The sequence below is a fragment of the Sciurus vulgaris genome (assembly GCF_902686455.1).
Source record: "Sciurus vulgaris genome assembly, chromosome: 1".
Taxonomy (NCBI): Eukaryota; Metazoa; Chordata; class Mammalia; order Rodentia; family Sciuridae; genus Sciurus; species Sciurus vulgaris.
The window spans coordinates 85,096,047-85,122,619 of record NC_136461.1 but is presented as its reverse complement, the minus strand read 5'-3'; the positions used below and the strand labels follow the sequence as shown (position 1 = coordinate 85,122,619).

Here is a 26,573-nt window from a genome sequence, read left to right as displayed (position 1 = left end):
AACACCTCCTTCTCTACAGATATATATATTTTTAAAATCTGAAAATTGTTAATGCACTGAGGATTAAGGCTATGGCAATTTATCTTCTTTATTATCAGGAATGAACCCTTATCTAGTCAAATTATTCTTGAATATGTTTATTTTGTTATATTATCTCCCTTAAGCAATACTAATATGACTTAACTATTAAATATTAAAGCAAAATATTCTCTTATGGAAACATACTCAAGTTCTAATATTCCCAGGTCAAAAGCTTTAGTAAGTTATTGCCCAATTATTGAAACTCTAACTCTTATCATATGACCAAGGATAATTGGTTCTGCCTACATTTTCATTCATCTTTCACTTAATTTAAAAATTCAAAAAATTCTAGAATCAGTAAAGGAAGTTCTTGGCAAAGTAGTAGCAAATGTGACTCAACTTGAAAAATAAAACCTGTTATAAAATTTCTATTACTGATTTGTTACAGGGTAGCCATATTAGAATTTTGCCACTTTAGCTGAATTTGGAAGCTGCTGAATTTTAAAATGTCTATGATGTTAATAATGGACTTACTGATAGTTAACAAATTCTGCACAGTAGCTATAATGTAGGCAGTTATCAACAATTTTTTTTTAACTTTTCTTGAATTAAAGAAAGAAAACCTGACCTGTTTAATAGCTCAGCACAAAGGAGTGAACATTCCTAGTATAAAGTAGATAAAAGTTCCCTTTGATTTGCCTTCTATTTCCTGTTCCTTATCTTGGCTTGGAGATCATGGATATCCCTCTCAAAGTATGTTTACATTTTAACACAGAGTTAAAGAAAAGAAAAATAGAACAACTCAAACATTTACAATAAACTTTCACAATCCATAATACACAAAGGAAAAACCCTTAATGGTAGAATGTTAGGTTTTAAGGGTCAGCAAGGAGGAACATTTTAAGAAAGAAACTTTTTCTTGACTATCCTCCAATTAAATCTTGTCAGCTGAAGGTGTGATAGAAGAAATAAGAAACAGGTAGTAAAGAGACTATAAACGAAGGACAGGAATAAGATTTTAACTCAGAAGTTCTGCATACTTTTCCAGGCCTGTCATTCCCTAAACCAGTCGCTTTCCTAGACCTGTTACTTCCAAATTCCTTACAGATCTATGAATCTACCTGTGTACTGTTAATTAATATCAAAATAAGTAGATTAAAAGGAAATACATTATTTTGAGAAAACTATAATTTAGGGGACTTTCCAACACTATCTATATCAAATAATGAAGACTATGTTAACCTATGAATTCAGAGATTGACCAGACCACCATAAACCATGTAGAGATCACCAGACTGATATCATTCCTATGTACTCCCTATACCTCCCCCTCACCAAGTTTCCTTTAAAGAAGAGCTGGGAACCCCCAAAATGTGTGTCTCTCTTGAGAGGCCCACATTTTCCCTTGAGTACAATTCCTTGCTGAACCCCAAAGATGTCTCTTTCTTGAGATTGCCCACATTCTCCATTGAAGTCTACTTTTCTCAATAAATGTGTATCTGTGCCTCTGAAGTGGTGTGTGTTGGAATTCTTATCCATCAAGCCCAGGACCCTGCTGCAGGTCCTGAATGAGTTCCTCCTTCTCTCCGGGATCTCCTCTTGCCCTTGCTGAGAGACACCTGTTCTTCCATGAGAATCTTATTGACTCTTTTGACTTCAGTGGGTTGCTGCATAATAATTATTTGGAGAGTTACTCACATAGCATACAGCTTAGAATTACTGGACTATGGGGTTTTTCCTTTCTTGATATAAGTGAAACTCTCCTGTGTCTTATGTTTTATACATTTAAAAATAATTACTTCACCTACCACGTTGTGGTCTGTGTTAATTAGCTTTCTGTTGCTGTGGCAAAATACCTGACAGAAATAAACCAAAAAGGAAGAAAGATTTATTTGGGCTCACAGTTTCAGAGGTTTCAGTCCCTGGCCACTTAGCTCCACAGGGCTTGTTGTGAGGCTGAGCATCATGGCAGGGAGAATAAGGTGGAGTAAAGCTGCTCACCTCATGACAGCTGGGAAGTAGAGAGAGGGAGAGAGGGAGAGACCCTCCAGAAACAATATAAAACATTGAAAGCACACCAGTAACCTACTTCTTCCACCTGGGCTCTTCCTCCCAAAAGCACCACCTAAGTGTTCACCAGGAGAGTCTCTACTGGACATTCCAGATCCAAACTATTAACATGATCCTAGTATCTGGCACAGACACAAGATGAAACTTAACTTGTTAAGATCCTGACACTTATCAGCTAAGAAATACTCCAGCTTACTATGGGTCAATTTAGGAATGCAAATCCATGTGAATCAGAAAAGACTAGAAGTGGTATGGTATCCAAATGTGTCCATCTATTTTGATTCTAGAGATCAACTGTACCCAGCAATATGGCCCAGCAATCAGGAAGGTCTTAGAGGCTGTAGCATGATGAAGTTCAAGCATGCAACCTGCCACTGAGACATCACAGTAGGCTGGGATGGGAGGGGTGTGGTACTGGGCATTCTGCTGCACAGCACTCCATACAGAATCTAACCACAGTCAGGGGCCCCAGAGGACTGAATTGAGCTATAGCAGAAGGGGTCCTTGATGGATCAGAGGAAGCAAGTAAGAACCCCAACTGTAGAGGAATGCACTAATAGGAAATGATATAAGCATACTACCTATACCTGAAATTTGAATATAAACCCAAACTACCTGTCTATTCAGCAACAGAATGGAGCCAGCAATAAATACATTTGGTTCCCATGCCTCAGGATGAGATCTACTCTAGTGCCTTGCATTTAGTCTAGGTGGCTTCAAGAAACATTACTTGTGTTATCTACTAAAGATCATGCTGGCAGCAGGGCATGTAATGGGAAATAAAGGACAGTTTCTTCCCTTAAAAATTTGACACACTAGTAGAAGGTTTGGCCAAGAAAATAGACAATAAAGGGTAGTAAGAGTACCAGCTGTGAAAGGTATGGTATATATTACTGTGATGATCTGTGTCAGTATGTACTATTAAGACGCAGAGAAATTGTACAGATCAGAAAGGCTTCTCAAAGGTACTAAGCTAGAATCTTAAGAAGGGCGGAAGTAGGGATGCTGTTGACACATAAATCAGTTTTGTTGAATAAGCCAGTAATGTTGCTTCCACATCTTTCAAAACAGTTCTTTCAATCAGGAGCTGCATCATTTGCAGAACCACCCAGCATCAGGGCTAATGGCTTGTCAAACTGAATAGAGACTCTTCTTACCTTACTGGCCAAGTACTTCTATATACGGAACACAGCATAGGTTGGACTTACTGAAGCGAGAAGCATTTGGAGTAGTGGATAGAGTAGAGAAAATGAGTACCCTAAGGCTTAAAGAGTCTTGAAAACAGGAACAGAACAAAAGCAGCCCCATTTGAAGGAAACATTCCTAGAACTATCATCTCAGATGGTCACAACTTAAGAGTACCTACTGGGTGAACTGAACAGAGCCACCTGTAGATGTGCAGAGCACACATTTAAGCATTTGGCAAGATGGAAATTTAACCCACCAGCCTTGAGCTTCCTGAAGCAACTCTATTTGTCATTTTATCCATTAAGATTGTGTAACATGGTTTCTCAATAGCGAATCAAAGTAAGGCTGGTGATGTTGTGCACAAATACAATAGAAATGGAATGGCTTAATTAGTAAAAAATTAACAGGCATAATTCCTATAAGCTAAAATGTACATATTTAAGGAGGCTTATTGTAACATTTATACCATTTATTTTATAATATACTAATTCAAATGTAAAAGTGAATGTAAATTACCAGAAATTAACATGCAATGTGAAGAAAAGTCCTTTTATCCTCTGCAACTGTAGCATTTGGCAGATTCAGGAATAAATAATCTTTTGTGGCAAGGGTATGGCTTATCAAACATATGCAGATCAGCACTAATTAATGCTAATTAAGGTTTCCTGTCTATCTAGTTGGAAAAACGTCCAAATGTTATGAAATCCAGTTAGTATGCCTATTACGCTAATTGTTTTATATGGGGTGGTTCTTAATTAAAATATGTAAATTGACCTTAATTGCTATATACTAATGGGGGTTCATGTTATCTCACTAAAAGTGACAAGATGGTGAGGAGGGGTACTTAAAAGACTAATTCTGATAAATCCTTAACTAAATGACCTTTACTCAAAATTAATTTTAATTGGAAGTTGGCAAAAGAAACATTTTTCCTTCTTTGTTTCTTTTTGGTTTTAAGTAATAGAAGAATGTTGCTCTTCTTTGTTAATACAGCTTTAGAAGCAGTCCTGGATTGTTAATTACACTTAACAAGCAAGTTAATTTTACTGTTTACTGTTTATACTTATCAGGAAGTTATTGATATTCTCATTTCAGTCTAGAGAAAAGTGACTTTCTTTTCATTGAATGTGAATGTATAGTTATAATTCTGTAGATAATTTGACCCAGCTAGTTTGTTAGAATATGTTTGGTGAGCCAGTAATTATAATATGTATTCCTTGGCTGACTTACACTGGAATTTTTTTAGGAAAATTATATATTTTTTCTTTTCAAATATTAGCTTTTTATAGTTAAACTATGATTGGAGATATTCAGATTAAATAGGATGAAGTGATGCTTTTTCATTTTACCTATCATGTTTTTATTTATTTTTAATTACAAACATTAAAATATGCATGCCCAAAACCAATGTCAATAAATTTAAATATTTTTTTACTGTGCTAAACCTAGAACGGAAGGAATTAATTTTGCTAAAGCTAGCCATTTTTTTAAAACTTTTTCATTTGAAAGTAGTATATACTCACTGTAATTTAAAGTATGTTAGAAATTCTTCTGTACAAACATGCATGAAAAGGGGCTTGCTAAAATATTGTCATATGGAAATGAGTATATAATAAAGATCATCGGTATTTTTTTGCCAAAAGGAGACCCAATATCTTTACTCTTTCATCAGGACATTGTGACAAATGTTTCACCCAGAATCATCCGGGGAACCACCTCTGGCCCCATGTATGGCCCTGGACAAAGCTCCTTCCTGAATATTGAGCTGATCAGTGAAAAAACAGCTGCATATTGGTGTCAAAGTGTCACTGAACTAAAGGCTGACTTTCCAGACAATGTAAGTGTGATTTAACATCTGAAACAAGAGAATTGGCGTAAGTTGGTGAATGTTTATTTAAACATCCAATTCATAGGCTTATAAATATTAATGTGAATAATATATTTTATTAAAGAATCTGCCAGTTGCTTTGCTGATGCATAGAAAGATAAAAAAGAAAAGAAGCTCAAGAACTCATAAAAATCCGTACAATGTGAGGCTTTGTTATAAATGGGCTTCATGTAGATGGAAGAAGTATCTACATAAGCAGAAGGAAGAGAAATGAAATACTCATTTTATTGAGTTGGTTTTCACTCTATATGGCTGGTATTTATGAAGGTGATGACCTTAGGAAGAAATTGCAGACTATAAATCATTTTGAATATAAACCTAGGGCTGAAGTAGAATATCTTATGTACTTTATTTATATTTTTTCAGCAGGAGATAATTTACCAAATGATTTTAGCATCCTTATACTAAATGAGTCAATCATCTCTTATGAAACTTTTATTTTTTAAAGAACTATGCACAAATACTGTAGTAAAATCAGGCTGAAATGTAATACATAGTATTTTCTCTTCAGTAGTCCAGTTAGGGCATTAACATCATTTGTTCTCTCTCTCTCTCTCTCTCTCCCTCCCTCCCACACACACACCCACTTCTCTCTCACATTCTTTCTTTCAATGAGCTGGCAGTGAAGGGAGGTTGAGATTTGGGCTATAATATAGCGTGTGTTTATGCTGTGGAAGAGATTTTCCTATATATGTCCTTCAAAGACAAAAGAGAACAACTTAAGTGTCCTATTAATAATAATTTTTTTTAAATCTGATGAATTCATGGATATTTGCCTGTAACCTGATAACCTGCAAAATCTTACAAAGGAACATAGATGGAACACTATTGCATAGCTCATCAAGATTTTTCTATTTAAGGCAGCTCTAATAGTTTCAAGATTCTTTCTTACCTTCAAACAAAATATAATCACATAGGAATCCTTCTGATATGGAGGGAACTATCAAGGCTCATCTAAAATCTACAGCATCTGCTTATTCTGAATATTTTACCTTCTCAGCCTGATTTTGCACTTATCTTTACCTTCACGTATAGTTAATTCTTCAGAACAGTGAGGCTGAGCTAATTATTTTTAAAGGACTCACATCTTTTGGGAAATTTATTTCAGAATAACATGGACACACAATGATCCACTAGAAAAAGAAATATATACGTATATATATCATCTTGGTCCATAGTACTAAGTACTATGCTAGGTCCTCAATTTGTAATATAATGATGATGATGATGATGATGATGTGTAAGCACTTACTCCATGCCAGGCAATATTATAACACCTTTATACATCTTAAACTTACTTGATCTTTCAACAAAATTGTAAGATACTATTACATTCCTAGTTCATAGATGAGGAAACTGAGGCACATAAGTCTGGTAACATGTCGAAGGTTGCACATCTAATATATGGCAAAGTTAGAATTTGAACTAGACATTTTGTTTTAACATTCATGCTTCTGTATAATAATAGTATTCTCTAGAGCACTTGCCTAGGTTACGGTTAAAAATTCAGTATTACTTTTTAATGTAACACCAGAACAGAATGAAATATAACTTCTGAAATATTGCTATGTGATACCCAATGTGTCAATGGAAAAAAATTCATTTTCCTGGAAAATAACTCCCACCAATGACTTGTCTTAAGATCACATGATACTTTCTGTGCTCCCTTGAGCAAGAGTAAGATGTTTTAACTGTGGACACCAAGAAATGACAATAAGTGGACAAGAAAGCTGAGATGAAAAACCCTTGCTTTGTGATTCCACAGTCAAGTAGAAAGAAGAGACACATTTAAATGCTCTTTTCAATTTCCCTAGCAACAATTTTCTTATTTTAAATGCTTTTTCTTCTGAGAAAACAATGCATGCTTTTCTTGTTTCTAATTCTTTCCCCATTTAGATTATACTCTTCAGTCTTTTTCTGTATTCCTGAAACAAATTTTTAAGATTTTTACTCCCCTTATCAAAGATAACATTTTAAATACAATTAAAATGGCATTCCCATTTGAACCTGTAGAAATAATAGGTGTGCACCTAGATATTGCCATGCTGAGAGGAGAATATCTCCTGCTGTTTTGGAATTATTCTGATGCCAAACCCAATGAGCTGAATGAAAGAAGGTGACCCTTCATTTTCCAAGTTTAATTATCACTCTCACTGGAGTTTCCCACATCATTCTCAAGTGCGTGGCTGCCACCTTTAATGACAGGGATTGGATAATTCAACCCACTGTGGCAGCTTCTAAGCAAGGGCTAAGATTTCTGAAAAAGAAATTGTGCTGGGGGCATATAGGACAGCTAATATCAGCTGGGAGACACCAGTTGACCATGAACCAGAGGAGACAGCTAAAGAGTGTCTTAAATATAAAGGTAACAAGACCCTCAGAAATGTCATGCAAGGGCCTGTTTCTTAACTATCACAGAGTTATAACAATGTCTACATTCATACTAGACCTCTGCTTGGCTTTCAAGGTTTCCTTTTATTTATCCGTGAATTAAATTTGGCACCCGATCATTGTAGTGACAACTTATTGCTAACAGTTTTTGTTCCCAAGCTGAAATTTTTTGAAAAACTTATTATGAAATATACTGTATAATTAGGGCTTACAGAAATGAATTTTAAGTGAATCCTTTCATTCCCATTGCAAAAATCATATAAATCATATATTTTAGGCTTGAGAAAATTTGTACCTGAAATATACATTCTGCGCTTGGTCTAAATGCACTGAGTTAGCAAGCAAAGGCTGATATTTTCTATCATTTATGGCAGCTAAAGTAAGTGTTAGGGAAAAGGTAGAGAGATGCAGGGGTGAATCAGCTGGTGAGGATAGACAGAAATGATGGCTTTGTTAGAGGAATTAATAGAGGAAGAACAATTGATATGTAAATACACTTCTATTACAATATCACCTCATTCCTACTGAAACCCTTTCTCAGTTAATTACTGAGAGATCAGCATTGCATACATTTAGCTTCAAAATGACTCTGAAGAAGTTGATCCCCATCAGCATTCCTTAAGGTGCTTTCTTGACCAATAGCTTCTAACTAAATACAGAGTCCTTTGTCTTTTGTGTGTATCATGGACTCTGTTGGCACTCTGGGGAAGCCCAAGAGCCTCCTCTTTTAAGAATAGTGGTTTTGAAAGCATCACAAAATTCTTAAGGTTATGAAGGATTTCTAATTTTTAAAAATAAAATTTAAATTATAAACAATAAAATTTAAACAATATTTAAAAATGTGGTATCATAATGCATTTTATTCTTCAAGAATTAAATAACAATTTCTAGGATTTACTAACTACTGCAATTTTGGTGTAGTGTGAGCTTAAGTGCTTGAGATATCCATAGCAACTGTACAATGACTTTCTGTGATTTCTACTTGTGCAGAGTTATAGATTATCAATAATGCTACTAGAGTTTGTTGCATTCATAATTGGGCAATATTAAATTTCAGTGGCATATTAGTACAAAGAGAAGTCTATTTTTTTTTTTTTCAAGAATTCAGGTTTAAGGCTTTCCACTATTCTATCAAGGGTTTAAAAGCAAAGTTGAATGTTTTCCCTGATATATGGAAGCTAACCCACAATAAGGCAGTGGGAGGGATAAAAAAAAAAAGAAATAGAAGTTCAGTGAAGTATACAAAGGGGAAAGAAGGGAAGGGAGGAGGAAGCAGAAAAGAAAAGACTGTGGAATGAATCTGATATAACTTTCCTGTGTACATATGTGAGAACCACAGTGAATCTCAAAATTGTATAGAGCCACAAGAAATTAATTAAAAAAATAACTATGGGCAAATAGCAGAAGAAAAATAGAGGGAAGGGAGTAGAGGGTGGGGAAGGAAAGGGGAAGGAAAGGTACTGGGGACTGAATTAGAACAAGATACATTTCATGCTTTTATAATTATGTCAAAATGGATTCTACTGTCACTCATAACTAAAAAGAGCCAATAAAATTTTAAAAAATAAGAAAAATTAAAGACAAGATAATACAAATAAAACTGTATATTTTGCCAATTAAAACAAAACAAAACAAAACAAAGCACAGTTCTAACCAAGTGTGGTGTCTGTCACACACCTGTAATTCCAGTAATTGGGGAGGCGGAGACAGGAGAAGCACAAGTTTGAGGCTAGCTAGCCTCAGCAACTTACTGAGTACTGAGACCTGTCTCAAAATAAAAAGGACTGGGATGTGGCTCAGTTTTAAAGTACTAAAGTATCCCTGGGTTAAACTCCCAGTACCAAAAAGGAAAAAACAAAACAAAACAAAACAAAGAAGAATGCAGTTCTGGTTGCACATTAGAATCTCTTTCAAAGCTTAAGAAAAAGTATTTATGCATAGGCACTGTCCTAGTCTTTTCAGAAATTCTGATCTGAGTACAATAATGTTCATCTAGGTATGTGTATATATGTATTTTTATGTATGTAGGTATGTGTATGTATGTATATTTGTATGTTGGTATGTATGTATAGTTCCTTTTTGCAAGACTAAATTGATTCTATTGCTAAAGAATCAGCATTATTTAAAGCCCTTGAAATATTTATTTAACATTTATAAACTGCCTATCTCAGAAGTATTTGCTAACAGCATTTTGCTTGTGCCAGGCAGTGTGCTTCATGTATTTGTATTATTTCGAAGCACAAATGCAGATTTTTCCTTTTTTTTTTAACACATGAAGAAGTTAAAATTTAGAAATAGTGCATTACTGTCCTACACCCCACAGCTAATGAAGTGAAGACCCTAGTCCTGGAATCTTTCATTACACACTGAGGAGGTGTTCTACTTGGCCCTAAGTAAACAGAGAAATTAAGAATATATGTTATTCCAATATTTCCTTACCCACTCCCTCAAACGGGCTGTCTCAAATACAGACTTCAGAAAGAAAAATCTTCTTACCTGAAAAAGAATTTCTGCAATTAGTCAATAATCATCCTGTCCTTGGTCTCTGCTCAGGACATTTTATAGCCCCACCTGTTTTTCCTTTGCAGTGACTTAACTATCTATGGAAAACAATGTCACAGATGTGGTTTGGACCTAAGTTTAAATTGTTACTTGGCCTCATCTTAAATCCTATGTACAAAAATAGAGAGGTTGAGAGATCACGTCAGATCTAGGTACCTTTGAAGTAATGAGGATGCTATTGCTTAGTCAGTGACTATTCAATACCACATAACCCCTGCATTGCCTTACAAGTTCCATGAAGTCTCAGCAAAAGTGGGGGTCCTTCCTATGAAATATTTGTAATTAAATTCCACTCTTAGAAATTAGTATTTTTGTTACTTGAGTTGTTTAGAAAAATAAAATTTAGTAACTGGTGAAACTATAGTATTTCTGGTGTCAGCCCATCTATGAGCAGTACAAGGGAATTGTTAATTTTTCTTATCACAGACTATATAAAACACAAGAGTCCTTGTTCAGAAGGTTTGCTCCAGCTGAATTTTTTTAGCTTATCAATTTTTGTCAATTTCTACACTTTTCCATGCTGATTTATTTTTTTATTTTTTATTTTACATAATTAATTAATTTTATTTTATTTTTCACGTTACCAGGATTGAACCCAAGGGCATTTAACCACTGAGCCACATCTCCAGCCCTTTTTACTTTTTATTTTGAGACATAATCTTGTTAAGTTGCTTATGACCTCACTAAATTGCTGAGGCTGGCCTCGAACTTGCAATCCTCCTGTCTCAGCTTTGAGAGTTGCTGGAATTATAGGCATGTACCACTGCATCTGTCTTCATGCTGAATTTTTTCAAAAAATAAATTAGAAAATTGCTAGAGTAGCTACTAAATGGAAGGCTGGCACATCCATTGGAGATGATTCTCTTTTTCACACGAGAGTTCAGGGGTAGACTTTCTACCATTGTTAGTTAATTCCAGAGAATATAGAGACTTCCTGTTCTCCCTTCTTCACCCAAATCCAGGATGAATCTTAATTTAGATTATCTAGTGATATCATTTCTTCAACTTTTAAAGGATCCATCTAATTTAACAAAAATAAAAAGTAAATTATTATAGTAATGGATATTATTAAAATTAGGATTGGTGAGTAAAATAGTCTGTGTTCATTTATCCCAGCAATTATCTGTTTTCACTCTTCTGGAGTTGATGTTGTCTAGGAGATAAGGACAGAGAGTTTAGTATCAGAATGGATTTGAATCTCTGACTTGCCATTTATTGACACTCTGAGTCTCAACTTTTCATCGGCCTGATAGCAATACTACCTCTACAAGTTGTTGTAAAGATTAAATGAATAGAATATACCATCCAACAAAGAACGAATACACTTTCTTCTCAGCAGCACATGGATCCTTCTCTAAAATAGAACATGTTTTATGCCACAAAGCTACTATTAGCAAATACAAGAAGATAGAGATACTACCTTGTACTCTATCAGATCATAATGGATTGAAATTAGAAATAAATGACACAATAAACAACAGAAATTTCTCCAATAATTGGAGATTAAATAATACACTATTATGTGATGAATGGATAACAGAAGACATCAGGAGGGAAATTAAAAAATTCTTAGAAGTAAACGAGAACAAAGACACATCATATCAAAACCTCTGGGACACTATGAAAGCAGTATTTAGTGGAAGATTTATTTCATGGGACACATTCAACAAAAGAAGTAGAAATCAACAAATAAACGACTTAACACTACAGCTCAAAGCCCTAGAAAAAGAAGAGCAGACCAACACCAAAAGTAGTAGAAGACAGGAAATAGTTAAAATCAGAGCCGATATCAACGAAATTGAAACAAAAGAAACAATCAGAAAAATTAACAAAATAAATAGTTGGTTCTTTGAAAAAATAAACAAAATTGATAAACCTTTAGCCACACTAACAAAGAAAGAGGGAGAAAACTCAAATTACTAAAATTCGGAATGAACAAGGAAATATCACAACAGACACGAGTGAAATACAAAACATAATTAGAAGCTATTTTGAAAATCTATACTCCAACAAAACAGAAAACCTCGAAGACATCAACAAGTTTCTAGAGACATATGAATTACCTAAACTGAATGAGGAGGACACAACTTAAATAAATCAATTTCAAGCAATGAAATAGAAGAGGTCATCAAAAGCCTACCAACAAAGAAAAGTCCAGGACCAGATGGGTTCTCAGCCGAGTTCTACAAAACCTTTAAAGAAGAGCTCATTCCAATACTTCCCAAAGTATTCCATAAAATAGAAGAGGAGGGAACCTCCCAAACTCATTCTATGAAGCCAATATCACCCTGATACCTAAACCAGACAGAGATACATCGAGGAAAGAAAATTTCAGACCAATATCCTTAATGAATATCGATGCAAAAATTCTCAACAAAATTTTAGCAAATTTCATACAAAAACATATTAAAAAGATAGTGCACCACGATCAAGTGGGTTTTATCCCAGGGATGCAAGGTTGGTTCAACATCCGGAAATCAATAAATGTCATTCACCATACCAACAGACTAAAAGTTAAGAATCACATGATTATTTCAATAGATGCAGAAAAAGCATTCGATAAAATACAGCACCCCTTCATGCTCAAAACACTAGAAAAAATTGGGGTAGTGGGAACATTCCTTAACATTGTGAAGGCCATCTACACTAAGCCCATGGCCAATATCATTCTAAATGGTGAAAAACTGAAAGCATTCCCCCTAAAAACTGGAACAAGGCAGGGATGCCCTCTTTCACCACTTCTATTCAACATCGTTCTTGAGACTCTAGCCAGAGCAATTAGACAAACCAAAGAAATTAAAGGGATACGAATTGGAAAAGAAGAACTGCAACTATCCCTGTTCGCTGATGACATGATTATATATTTAGAGGAACCTGGAAATTCCACCAGAAAACTCTTAGAACTCATAAGTGAATTCAGTAAAGTAGCGGGTTACAAGATCAATGCTCATAAATCCAATGCATTTTTATACATAAGTGATGAATCTTCAGAAAGAGAAATTAGGAAAACTACCCCATTCACAATAGCATCAAAAAAAATAAAATACTTGGGAATTAATCTCACAAAAGAGGTGAAAGACCTCTACAATGAGAAGTACAGAACACTAAAGGAAGAAATTAAAGAAAACCTTAGAAGATGGAAAGATCTTCCATGTTCTTGGATAGGAAGAATTAATATTGTCAAAATGGCTATACTACCAAAAGGGCTATACAGATTCAATGCAATTCCAATTAAAATCCCAATGACATACCATACAGAAATAGAGCAAGCAATTATGAAATTCATCTGGAAGAATAAGAAACCCAGAATAGCTAAAGCAATCCTCAGTAGAAAGAGCAAAGCAGGGGGTATCGCAATACCAAATCTTCAACTCTATTACAAAGCAATAGTAACAAAAACGGCATGGTATTGGTACCAAAATAGAAAGGTAGATCAATGGTACAGAATAGAGGACATGGACACAAACCCAAATAAATACAATTTTCTCATAGTAGACAAAGGTGCCAAAAATATGCAATGGAGAAAAGATAGCCTCTTCAATAAATGGTGCTGGGAAAACTGGAAAAGCATATGCAACAGAATGAAATTAAACCTCTATCTCTCAACCTGCACAAAACTCAACTCAAAATGGATCAAGGACCTCGGAATCAGACCAGAGACCCTGCATCTTATAGAAGAAAAAGTAGGTCCAAACCTTCAATTTGTTGGCTTAGGATCAGACTTCCTTAACAGGACTCCCATAGCACAAGAAATAAAAGCTAGAATCAACCACTGGGATAGATTCAAACTAAAAAGCTTTCTCTCAGCAAAGGAAACTATCAGTAATGTGAAGAGAGAGCCTACAGAGTGGGAGAATATCTTTGCCACTCATACTTCAGATAGAGCGCTTATTTCCAGAATCTATAAAGAACTCAAAAAACTCTACACCAAGAATACGAATAACCCAATCAACAAATGGGCTAAGGAAATGAACAGACACTTCACAGAAGAAGATGTACAAGCAATCAACAGACATATGAAAAAATGTTCAACATCTCTAGTAATAAGAGAAATGCAAATCAAAACTACACTAAGATTTCATCTCACCCCAATTAGAATGGCGATTATCAAGAACACAAGTAACAATAGGTGTTGGCGAGGATGTGGGGAAAAAGGTACACACATACATTGCTGGTGGGGTTGCCAATTAGTGCAGCCACTCTGGAAAGCAGTATGGAGATTCCTCAGAAAGCTTGGAATGGAACCACCATTTGACCCAGCTATCCCACTCCTTGGCCTATACCCAAAGGACTTAAAATCAGCATACTACAGAGATACAGCCACATCAATGTTCATAGCTGCTCAATTCACCATAGCCAGATTGTGGAACCAACCCTTCAGTTGATGAATGGGTAAAGAAACTGTGGCATATATATACAATGGAATATTACTCTGCCCTAAAGAATGATAAAATTATGGCATTTGTAGGCAAATGGATGAAAGTGGAGGATATCATGCTAAGTGAGATAAACCAATCTCAAAAAACTAAAGGACGAATGATCTCGCTGATAAGTGGATGAGGACATATAATGGGGGGTAGGAGGGGTTAGCGTTAGGGTTAGGGTTAGGGATAAGGAGGGTGGTAAGAATGGAGGAAGGAAGGACTAGAGGGAAAAGAGAGGTTGGAGGGGTGGGAGGGAAAGGGAAAAAAAAAAGTAACAGAATGAATCAAACAACATTGCCCTATGTAAATTTATGATTTTTAATAAAGAAAAAACAAAAGACTTTAAAAAAAAGATTAAATGAGACAGCATGCATAACATTTTGACACATTACAGTTAGTCATTACTAGAAATTATATTGCATAAAATGTTTTCATTCATTTAGCTTTATAGCTTTATTCCTACTTAAATAATTTTTGATGATACATTATGAAAGGGAGATTAATAAGTCAGAGGTTATAGCATGTTTGTAGCTCTTGAAGTATATTGAACTATTATTGGTTTTTAAAAATTTGGGGTAGTAATCGTTTATATAAAAAGTAATACTTCTGAAATACTTAACCAATTAAAAAGTTGATGACTGACTAAATATGCTTTTTATGCTTTTTTTCTGAATTATGTTCATTTTATGTCATGTAGTATGTAAGATCTTCGGTCTTTTCTTTTATTGATTATGCTTCCTTGCTTTACTACCATTTGTTCATTTGACTTCACAGCTTCCCATTAACACAACACTGAAATACTGACAGTTATTTTCTTGGTATCAGTATAGAAGCAAATAAAACAAATAAAATGTGGTTAATTACATAATGAGGACAGTGAACATGAATCAGAATGCATACTGTGGTTCCCAGTTCTGTTATTGATTTATGTCATCATGTAGCCAGATATTTTCTTGAGACAGGATCTTCCTAGATCCTTAAAAGAAAATTTCAGATGAAGCCTAAATGGAGTAATGGAAGCTGGTTTTACCTTCCAACTGAAACAACAAAAACCTTATAAAGCAGATAAAATAAGCGTTTTAAGATCCTGAACATTAGGCAGTACAGGACAGTGGTCAGAGATGGAAAACAAAGGAGGTGGGAGTCCAGAGAAAAGGATTCAGAAAATAGAGTACTAGAATGCGAAGAGCTGCAGAGAGAAAGTCCTAGATCCACAAAGGATCATTCTTGAGTATGCAGTAGGGTATATATAAGTCCCTCAGACATGTAGTAAACTACTGAGGAAACAAGTTGATTGAATGGAGTAGAGGGAACAGTATTTGATTTTTACATGGATTTGGGAACAGGGGCTGTTTCCACCAGCCAGACTGGAAAACCCCTACAGCATTGGGTAGAGTGCAAATAAGAGTCTTAATTCACTATTGGAGAATTACAAGCTCTGGGCTGAATACTGCTTTCACTATGTCTCTCATACCTGAAAGATCAGGGTTTCAAGTAATTTCACTCCAACCCATAACAAAGATTGAGAATATTTATAGGGAAACTAAAATATCTAGAAACAACCAAGATATAATTCATAATGTGTTTCAAAATGTACCTGTTATGTAAACAAGTAGGAAAATATAATCACAATAAAAGGAAAATCAATAAATTTAAACCATCCCACATCTGACATGATGCTAGAACTAATAGACAGTTACATCCAGTCTGTTATTGTCTGTTAAGTGTTCAAAAAGCAAGGACACAGAAGATGGATAAAAGACCTAAATCAAACTTGAAAACTGCAAGGAAGATGAAAACCACACTGGAAGTTATGAATAGCACATCAGGTATTGCAGAACAAAGGATTAGTACAATAAAAGTTATTAAAAACAAAACAGGAGAGAGAAAGAGTGAGAGAGATCCAATCAATGAACTGGGAAACTAGGAGAGACCTAGTATATATGTAAATGGAGTTCCCAAAGGAGATTAGGAGACACAGAAAAACAAGTTAGGAGAATTAAGAGTCCAAATTTCCCAATTTTACTTAAAATTACAATGTCCCTTCATCATCCCCCATTGGGAGTAGGGGTGGCGTAAGATAAGACACTTAACAAAATTCCGGCTTGAAAAACATAAAGAAAACTACACCAAGGTAACAACAGCATAATCAAATTAATAAAACCAAGGATATAGATAAAATCTTGAAAGCAACTGGGGGTGTGGAAGATGCGTTCTGCACAGAGGAACAAATAATAAGGGATACTGCTGTGATTTATCATCAGACTCAATGCAAGCTAGAACATAGTGGAGCATCATATTTAAAGTGCTCAAAGGAAATAAAAATGATAACTGTCAATCTGGATTTCAAAATCCAGCAATAAACCTTTCAGAAATATAGTTGACATAAATAATTTTTTGAGCACAATAAAAGGAAACTTACACTACAGAAAATGTTAAAATAAAATGTGTCAGGGAGCAGAAAAATGATGCCAGATCAAAGTATGGCTTTATACAAAGGACTGAGGAGAGCCAGAAGTTGTTATGTACATGGGTAAACATATGCTTCTTTGTTTTTGTTGTTCTTATTATCTAACTCATTTTAGGATGGAATTAGTTATTTAAACAAAAATATGACATAATTTGGTGTGGGGGTTATATGTTAAGGTGAAATGTGTGACAGTAGTACAAAAGTTTGAGGGAGGAATGGAAGTCTGCGGATGTAGGCTGCTAGCTCCATATGTGAGGCTTTGTACTTGGAAGTAGTATAGTAGAAGTTCCACTACAGCAACTTAAAGATGTTCTAAGAGTACCTTAAGTTACTGCAAACTCTAAAACCACCACTAAAATAACACAATCAAGAGTTATAGCTGAAATCAGTAGGTATAAAATGGAGTCATAAAAATAATCCAAAAGAAGCCCAATAAAGAGGAACCACCAATAAAGAATGAGACAATGTCCATAGCAAGGTGATAGAGTTAAACCTAACTGTCCGATGAGCTTGTTATACATGGTCTAGACACAATTGAAAAAACCAAGGCAGCGATTTTCAGTATGGGTAAAAAAAAAAACGGCTCAACTTGATGTCATTTACAACGCATGACTTTAAATTAAAAGGATGCAAATAAGATAAAATTGATGCAATTGAAAATATATTCCATATTAACGCTAATCAAATAAAATCTCACTATACTAACAGTAGACAAAATAGATATGAAAGCAAGAATATTACCAAGGACAGAAAGCTTCGTTTTATAATGATGAAAGGGTCAATTCACCCAGAGGTGATAACAAACCTAAATGTTTATGCACTTAATAACAGAGTTTCAAGATACATGAAGCAAAAACTGATAGAGCTATAAGAAGCAATGGGAAACCCTACAATTACAGTTGGATATTTTCAGACTTTCTTCTCAATAATTAATAGAACAATAGAGTGAAGCTATCAGAGATTTCAAAAACACTATCAATTAACTTATCTAATTGACATTTGTAGAACATGCTGTTGAATGGCAATACAATACAGTCTTTTCAGAAACCTTCAGAATATTTAGCAAGAGATAGGTCATATTCAGGCCCATGAATAAAGTCTCAGTAATTTAAAAATAATCCAAATCTTTGAAAGTACATACTCTTGACCATAACAGAATTAAATTAGTAGACAATAGGAATATATTTATAATATCCTCAAATTTTTAAAAAATAATGTATTTCTAAATAACTTGTAAAAGAAGAAATCAAAAATTACAAAGTATTTTGAAATTAATGAAATTTAAAGTGACATGTCAAAATTTGTGGTATGCCATAAAAGCATTATTTTTGCTATGTACAATAGTGTATACCTGTAATCTCAAGGACTCGGGAGACTGAGACAAGAGAATCTCAACTTTGAGGCCAGCCTCAGCAATTTAGTGCAACCATGTCTCAAAACAAAAAATAAAATGAGCATGGTGGTTCCCACATGTAATCCCAGCAGCTCAGAGGACTGAAACAGGAGGTTCCAGAGTTCAAAGGCCTCAGCATTTTATCGAGGCACTAAGCAACTCAGCAAGATCCTGTCTTTAAACAAAATATAAAAAAGGGCTGGGGGTGTGGCTTAGTGTTTAAGTGCCTCTGGGTTCAATCCCTGGTACCAAATATAAAAATAAAATAAAATAAAAAGGTCTAAGGAAGTAGCTCAGTGGCAAAGTGCCTCCATACTGGGAAAAAAAAGAAATTACTCGTAAGGTAAATAAATGATAGCACCAAATGCATGGATCAGAAATGAAAAGCTCAAATTAGTCACCTAAACTTCTATCAATTAAAAGCTAAAAAAAAAAAAAAAAAAAAAAAAAAAAGTAAGAGCAAATTAAACCCAAGATAAACAATATAATAAAGATTAGTGGAAGAAATCTGTGAAATAGAAAACTAACAAATAATAGAGAAAGTCAATGTTCAGAAGTCTGAATCTTTAGCCTTACTGATCTGAAAAAAAAAAAAAAAAGACAGAAGCGACAGCAATGATCAGCATAGAGATTGAGAAAGCTAACACCACTGAAGATTCTACAGATATCAAAAGGAAAATAACAAAATATTATGATTAACTTTATGTAAATGAATTCATCAACTTAGTTGAACTGGACCAAATTATCAAACCTTATTCCTGGAGCACTAGAAAACATTAAAGAAGTTAAACTTCTACTTCAAAGCAATTCCATGAAGAAAACTTCAAGCCCAGATATCTTCACAGTGGATTCCACAAATCATTGAAGAAAGTATAATTCCAATTAAGGACCGTAGAATGAACTGTACATAACTTCCCTATATTCATATATGAATACACGACCAGTGAAACTCCACATCATGGGCAACTTCAAGAATAGGATTCTAACTACAGTAAGTTATACTCCATGTATGTATAATATGTTGAAATACACTACTGTCACGTATATATAAAAAGAACAAATAAAAATAATAAGTAATTCCAGTTCTATACATAGTTCTGCAGAAAAGTAAAATAGAGTAAATACTTCCAACTAATACTATGGAGCAAATATCCTGATGTCACAACTCGACAAAGTATAGAAAAAGACAACTATATATTATTGTTCCTCACAAACATAGATGCACTAATTCTAAGCAAATTTAAACAAATTTAATCCAACTAATTTAAAGATGACATTGCATGATAACAAAATGAGGTTCATCCTAGAAATTCTGATAGGTTTAACACTTGAAAATGTAGTTCACATATTACAAACCAAATAACATAAAAACTATATAATCATCTTGATAAACCCAGGAGAAAATAATATTTGAAGAAATAAAAAAAATCTGTTCATAAATGAAGAAGGAAAAATCTCAGTAAACAAAGAAGGAAAATTTCTCAGTCTAATGAAAGGAATCTAAAAAAAAAAATAAAAACCCTACAACTAATTTCATACTTAATAGTAAAAGATTGAATGTTTTCCTCCTACGTGCAACAAGATGAAAATATATTTTCTCACCAACTGCTGTTTCCCATTGTGCTAGAGATTCTGTCTTGTCCAATAAGGTAAGAAAAATAAATAAAGCCATCATATTGCAGAAGAAGAAGTCTGTCTTCATTCATATATGACATGATTGGTAATGTAGATAATTCAAATGCACCCTCCTACCCCAAAAGCAACAAAGAAAAGCACTTGATTTACAGACGCAAACAGCTAGCCCATAGTCTGTTGTTTTTGATATTTTACTTTTTATAATATTTCATTAAAATACTGTTTATCTTCATTATTGAGATTTTTTCCAACTTAATTTTTATACCTGATATAAATGCCTAATTAGCTTCTTCCAAGACTTGACCTTTCTCTATCCAAACTACTTTAAGTAACAAGTGAGTTGAACAAGATTCCAGTAATATAAGATCCACTTATAAAAACCAATTGTATTTTTATAAGCTAGCAAGAAACAATTGGAAATTAAAATAAATGTATTTACAATAGTGGTAAATATTTGAAAAAGAAAAATCTAATAAAAGATGTGAAAGGCAGGAATACTGAAAACTTGTACATTGCTGAGAAAAATTAAATATGGCCTACATAAATGGAAGGATAGATATATTGCATTCACAGGACAGAGGAGTCACTAGTGTTAAGATGCCATGTCTCCATAATGTGGATATAGTGCAAAGCCAATCAAAACACTAGTAAACTCTTCTGTGGAAAGTGACAAGCTGATTCACAAATTCAAATTTATGCAAATGGATGTACAAAGGATGTACAAAGTTGTTTCAAAACAACTCATAAGCAACTAAGTTGAAAGTCTAAAGCATTCTTATTTCAAGCGTTATTTTAATTATTCAGGAGTTAATTCATTTCTTACAGTAATCAGGACATTGTATATTGGCATACAGACAAATACAGCAATGGAACAGAATACAGAATCCTGCAAACAATCTATGAATTATTTGTTTGAACAATTCATTTTTGCAAAGGTGCATAAAGTCAATTCTTTGAAGACAAAATCCAGTGTTTTCAACAAATAATGCTGGAAAAATTGAATACTTACATGCAACAAAAAGTAATCCTTGATTCATATCTTACATGATATATGTGAATGAATTCAAAATACTCAGAACTAAATGAAAAATGTAAGACTCTAAAACTTCTTGAAGAAAACACAAGAGACTTTGTAAAAATTCTCTCAAACATACTTAACAAAATCATCACCCTTGAAAGTATAAAAAATGATAAATGTGATTTCAAATGAATGAAATTAAAAATTCTGCTCCTCACATTTATTGTTAAGAAAATCAAATAAACCACAGACTGAGAGAAAATATTTACAAATCGTATCTAATCAAGCACTTTAATTTAGAACTTTTAAGAAACTATCAAAACTGAGCAAAAAGAAAGCAAACACCCCTCCCTGCTCTGAGCAAAAATTTTGAACACATAACTTCTTCAAAGATTACATGCACTTGACAAGCACTTGAAAATGCGCTGAACCTTGTTATGTATTAGAGAAATGTTAGTGAAAATCACGGTGATATATATATATATACACACACATATACATACTCATAAGGAATATTGGCGAAGATATGGAGCTACACCATCATTGCTAAAACCACTCTTAAAAATAGTTTAATAGTTTCTAAAAAGATTAAACATACCTACCATATGACTCAGATTTTCTATTTTTAGATATTTACACAAGAGACTACAAAACATATGCCCATACAAAGACTTGTTATGGGAATGTTCATAGTCCTTTATTTGTAATAAAAAAGAAAGAAAAAGAAAAAAGAAAGAAAAACACTGAGACCAGCCCAAGTTTCCATTACCAGTGGATTGGATAAGTTGCAGCATATAATATAGTTAAATACTAATTTATATACACTAAAATTCATTTATATCAAAATAAGTTTTTGAAGTGTGGAAAGTCATACACCCACCACAAAAAGTACATATTTCACTATGCCATTAAAAAATTCTATATTGACAGAAATTTCATCTTTAGATGCCTCATGAATATATAGAGGGAGGGATTACAAAGAGTCACATGAAAACTTCTTGGCAAAATAGTCATGTCCATTATCTTAATTGTAACAATGGTCTCAAAGTATATACAAATACTAAAACATAAATTTGTACAACAAATATATGGAGTTTGTTGTACATTTTGTTAACAATTCGTCCCATATTATGTTGTACATAATGTATAACATAGAATATATAATCCAATAAATCTGTTCAAAAAATATGATCAACTTAGAGTTGTAATAACATTTTTCATGAGTTGTGTCCTAGGAATTAATTCCAGGTCGGTTGAACAGGTAATACCTGTTATCCAGCTCTTACCCCCTGACCAACTTTCCAAGCCACCTGTCTATCACTACACAATATTGTTTAGCATTTTGATTATCCTGACTTTTATACTGAGTCAAAGGAATTAACATGAAGTTAAAAATAACCTCATGAAGTATTAAGAAATAAAAGGAGAGTTGGTTGGAAATTTAAGCTTCGGCTTTGTAGGAGATTAAAATATTGGAGGTTCATGTCATTCAGTAAAAGGAAAATCCTAAGAAAATCCATGAAACCCTTTTAAATAGTCATTATACAAGCATTAACTGGCTACAATATACACTTTCTCCAATTCCTCTTCATTTTGTAATTTGCCAGTGTGCCCTTTGGATAAGGGTAGTGATTTGGAAGAATAGCATCAGTATCAAACACATTGAACCACATGGAAAAGATGCCTGGAATGATGACAACACATTGAATTTAGGCTCTTTCTTGGTAAAATTAGCCCCTGAGAGGCAATGTAAACAAACTGCATACCCAGACCATGTCAAAAAATGAAAATCAAGTCCATACTCTAAAGAGCAGAGAGGGATGTTCCGTAGTCTTGCTTACTTAATATCACTTTATTTTAATTCTGCTTTTTTTTTTTTTTTTTTTTTTTTTTGCTTCTGGGGATTGAACCCAGTGTCTTATGCTTGCAAAGCAAGCACTCTACCAACTGAGCCATCTCCCCAGCCCATTGCTTTTTTTTATACCAGGCAGTGTTCTGTGTTTTAGGGGAACTCAGCTCTAATGTATTCTCCTAAAGGTTTGGGGACACCATTGCCACTAGCCACCACTTGCCGCTTGCCGCAGACCAGCGGGACAAATGACATGTACTCTTCAGAAGTTCATGAAGCAGCTTCCGCTTTATTTGGATAACACCCTCAATATATAAGCAGTCTCAGGCATAAGCAATTGTAATCAGATATGTCTATCCAATCCTATTAAAGGTCAAGGGATCACAAGCTCAAGCATACATGTAAGATATATCTGTCCACGCGCTAGGCGGCTGAACTAATTATCATACAGCCAATGGTAAACGCTTCCTGTTTTTCTCAAGGTGCATTCAGCACACCCTTTGGCTCTCTGCCAGTTGCCATCTTTGGATGCATGTGGTGTAACCCTGGGCCCCGGGTCTCGCCTGCCACACACCATGAGACAGAGAGGATGGAGTAAAACCTCTTAACAGTTTCTCCCCTTTTACTTTTCTCATCAAGTCCCCAAAATATTTCTTTTCTTATCTCAAAAGGTCCATTTAATCTGTTAGTTTTTAAGAAAATCTTAGGGAGAAAAGCACCTTTGACTTAGGATAGATTGACATGCAGGAGGCAGCTACGGCTGCTGGTAACCATAAGACCCTGCAGTGATCCATGCTGCATTTGCTTTATCGCAAATGACTTGCCTCATTTTACTTTTTTGTTGTTGTTGTTTCTTGATAACAGAACATTTTTTCTCCCTCAGCTTTCTTTTTTGCCAATAGGTATTTTATTCTTTTACATTGTACTCATAGGGAATACTCTTCAGAGGTTTATTTTTCACAGAGAACTAATTTCACATTTTCCCCCTTAGGTCTTCTAAGACATTTATTTACTTGAAAACATTCTCTGTATTCTTTAAGATAGTTTTTTCAAAAAAATAAATTCTTAACACATTACTGTTTTAAAGTCTTATAAACTGTATTGTAATAACCTTTACTTTTTGACCATTATTTATAGCAAGGTAATTGATTCAGTTGAGGTTGAATTTCAGGCTATATCTGTGACTCACAAATATGAGTCAAATAATTGTCATCCTATCTAAAAGGTGGAACAGTCATGGGAAACACTGAACTACTGATCACTGGGATAACCAAATTCTTAAAATATCACAAAATGTAGAATACTTTGTTAGATGATTAAACATGTATATAACAAACACTTAGTTTACAGAAAATTCTGTTCTGTATGATATGTCTTCCTGTTAAGGACCAAAATTATGAAAATGTACATCAAATGAGGTCCATTTTGGTAGGACTTTGTACTAATTCTGGTAACTTGAGTTTACTCATTATAATAGATAGGGAAGAATTGGTAAATGAAATTCATCAGCAAAGATACAACCATATTGTTCCAAGTCTTTTCAACCATTCTGTTAAAGTGCATTTCATACCTATGTTAGAAAGAAAAGAGAATTGAAAGGAGATAGAGGAGGATAGGGTGGGGGCTGGGAAAGAGAGAGATAGAGAGAGAGAAAGGAAAAAATGGAAAAACAGATATACTCTGGCAGTGAGCCTTTTCCCAAAGAAGCCCTGATTCTTTTTTTGAACTGGTGATTGAACCCAGAAGTGCTTTACCACTGAGCCTCACATCCTCAACCCTTCCTTTTGACTTTTTATTTTGAGACAGATCCTGGCTAAGTTGCTTAGGGCCTTGATAATTTGCTGAGACTATTTTTGAACTTGTGATCCTTCTGCCTCAGCCTCTAGAGTTGCTGGGATTAAAAATGTGTACCACCACACCCAGCTAAGCTTTGATACTTAAGGGAACTAGAGAAAACAAGAATTTTCAAAGGGGTTTCATAAATTCAAAACATAACAATTTCTTAATTTTGTGGAGCCATTTAAGTATATAAATTTGTATTTCTCTGGGTTGATCTTACCATGTAACCTTGTAAGAAAGGGATGAATATCTTCTTCATTTCATGATGAGAATCTGATAGCCACATGGAGGTAAGTACTGTCCTAAGGGATTTTTCAGATTGCAAGTAGCAGAATTTCAAAATGATAACAAAACATGGTATATTCCATGCTTTTATTATTATGTCAAAACAAATTCTACTGTCACGCATAACTAAAAAAAAAAAAAAATTTAAAAAGGAACTTCTGGCCACTTAGCCCTTGAAAGGAGCAGACTTGGATGTCTGACGAATAAATGGCAAGCCCCCAGTGGATGGCAAGCCAAAAAGACATAAGTGTCACGAGAGCGCCGCACCAAGGAGATAAGACACCATCTGGACCAGAATTGGAAACAAGCCAAGAAGAAGGGTATATAAACTCACCCCTCAGACAGCTCCTCGTCTCAGCCCAGATCTCCTGATGAATCCACGTCAGCCAGGTTCTCAAGCCCCACCATTATCTGTGGAGATTGCCGAGACTCCGCTGCTCTGCTGGCTTCACTACCAGCGGAGCCTGCCTGTCTTCGATCCTCGGACCGCTGGCCGGAGGAAGTTCCGAGGCCAGCCATCGTCTTCTCTCTGACTAAGATACGTCGCATTTGGGGTCATCGGAACCGACAAGGCAGAGAGGACTTTGGATATTTGATTGAGGTGTGTTTATTTGCCATACGATTTGATTGATGTGTGATATTAGGAATATTAAGGTTTGTGTTATCCCGAGTGTATCAAAGAAAGCCAACTTGTTTGGAATGAAACTCTAGTCATTCGCCTCTCTGCCACTCACGACAGCCCTACTCTTCAGCCAAGAAGAGAAGGTGTAATGCCTTGGAAGAATGAAAAGAAGAAAAGAAAAAATTAGGCATATACACATACTGACAAGTGAAAATGATTATATGTTTAAAGCCATATATCAGAGTATTTAGGATTGCCTATATATGATCATTTCTTCTTTTCACCTGGATTTTCTTCCCCTTGTAGTGAAGGTGCTAATGAGCAAAGAAATGGAAAGGTAATCAGCCAGAGGGAAGAGAAGAATCAAAGACCTAGATAGTTCACAAACTGGAAAATGAGCTCTTAACTAATCAAGACTGGATTGTAAATAGGATAGAAAGAATTTATCTCTGGTATTGGCCTGAATAGCATTTCTACCCAATCCAAGAAAGTATTTGTGAATTTCACAGTTGGCTATTTTTTCTCCCTTTGAGGTTTTTTTTTTTTTCCTGAACTAATTATCCATTGTGTACCTGATGCAAAGAAATAACTTATTGTTAAAGTCATTTTTTAGGTGGTTATTTCACTTTACATGTTGTTAAGATGCCTAGGGCATTAATAAGGAATGAGTTAACTTTATTAATACAGCTTCTTTGGGGAGTTTCTGATCTATATACTGATCACCCAAAAGGAAAATTTCTGTAATATTTTATTCATGTAAAATTTAGGGGAGTAACTAGATTGACTAATCTTTCCATAATAAATAATTTAATTTAACTTTGTGCTGCTTTTTGCATTTTAATTTTTTCATAATGTGTCCTTTAATACTCTCAGTATTAAAATGATCAGTGACTACTTTGTGCCTGATTTAGTTTAAAT

The 26,573-nt window shown here is 34.4% G+C and overlaps 1 protein-coding gene across 4 annotated transcripts in view; it reads left to right on the top strand.

Moving 5' to 3' along the window:
* The window catches only part of DPYD (dihydropyrimidine dehydrogenase), an 845,662-nt gene that overhangs the window by 442,811 nt on the left and 376,278 nt on the right, over window positions 1-26,573 (top strand). For 2 of the 4 annotated variants that reach the window (XM_079105431.1, XM_079105430.1), the window contains one exon: window positions 4,952-5,116. The exons of 1 other annotated variant lie outside the window; for it this stretch is intronic. In XM_079105431.1, the coding sequence (XP_078961557.1) occupies window positions 4,952-5,116 (165 nt within the window). Of the gene's footprint in view, window positions 1-4,951; window positions 5,117-5,790; window positions 8,317-26,573 lie in introns of those variants that run through there. One more of the 4 variants, XM_079105433.1, reaches the window with a different exon arrangement.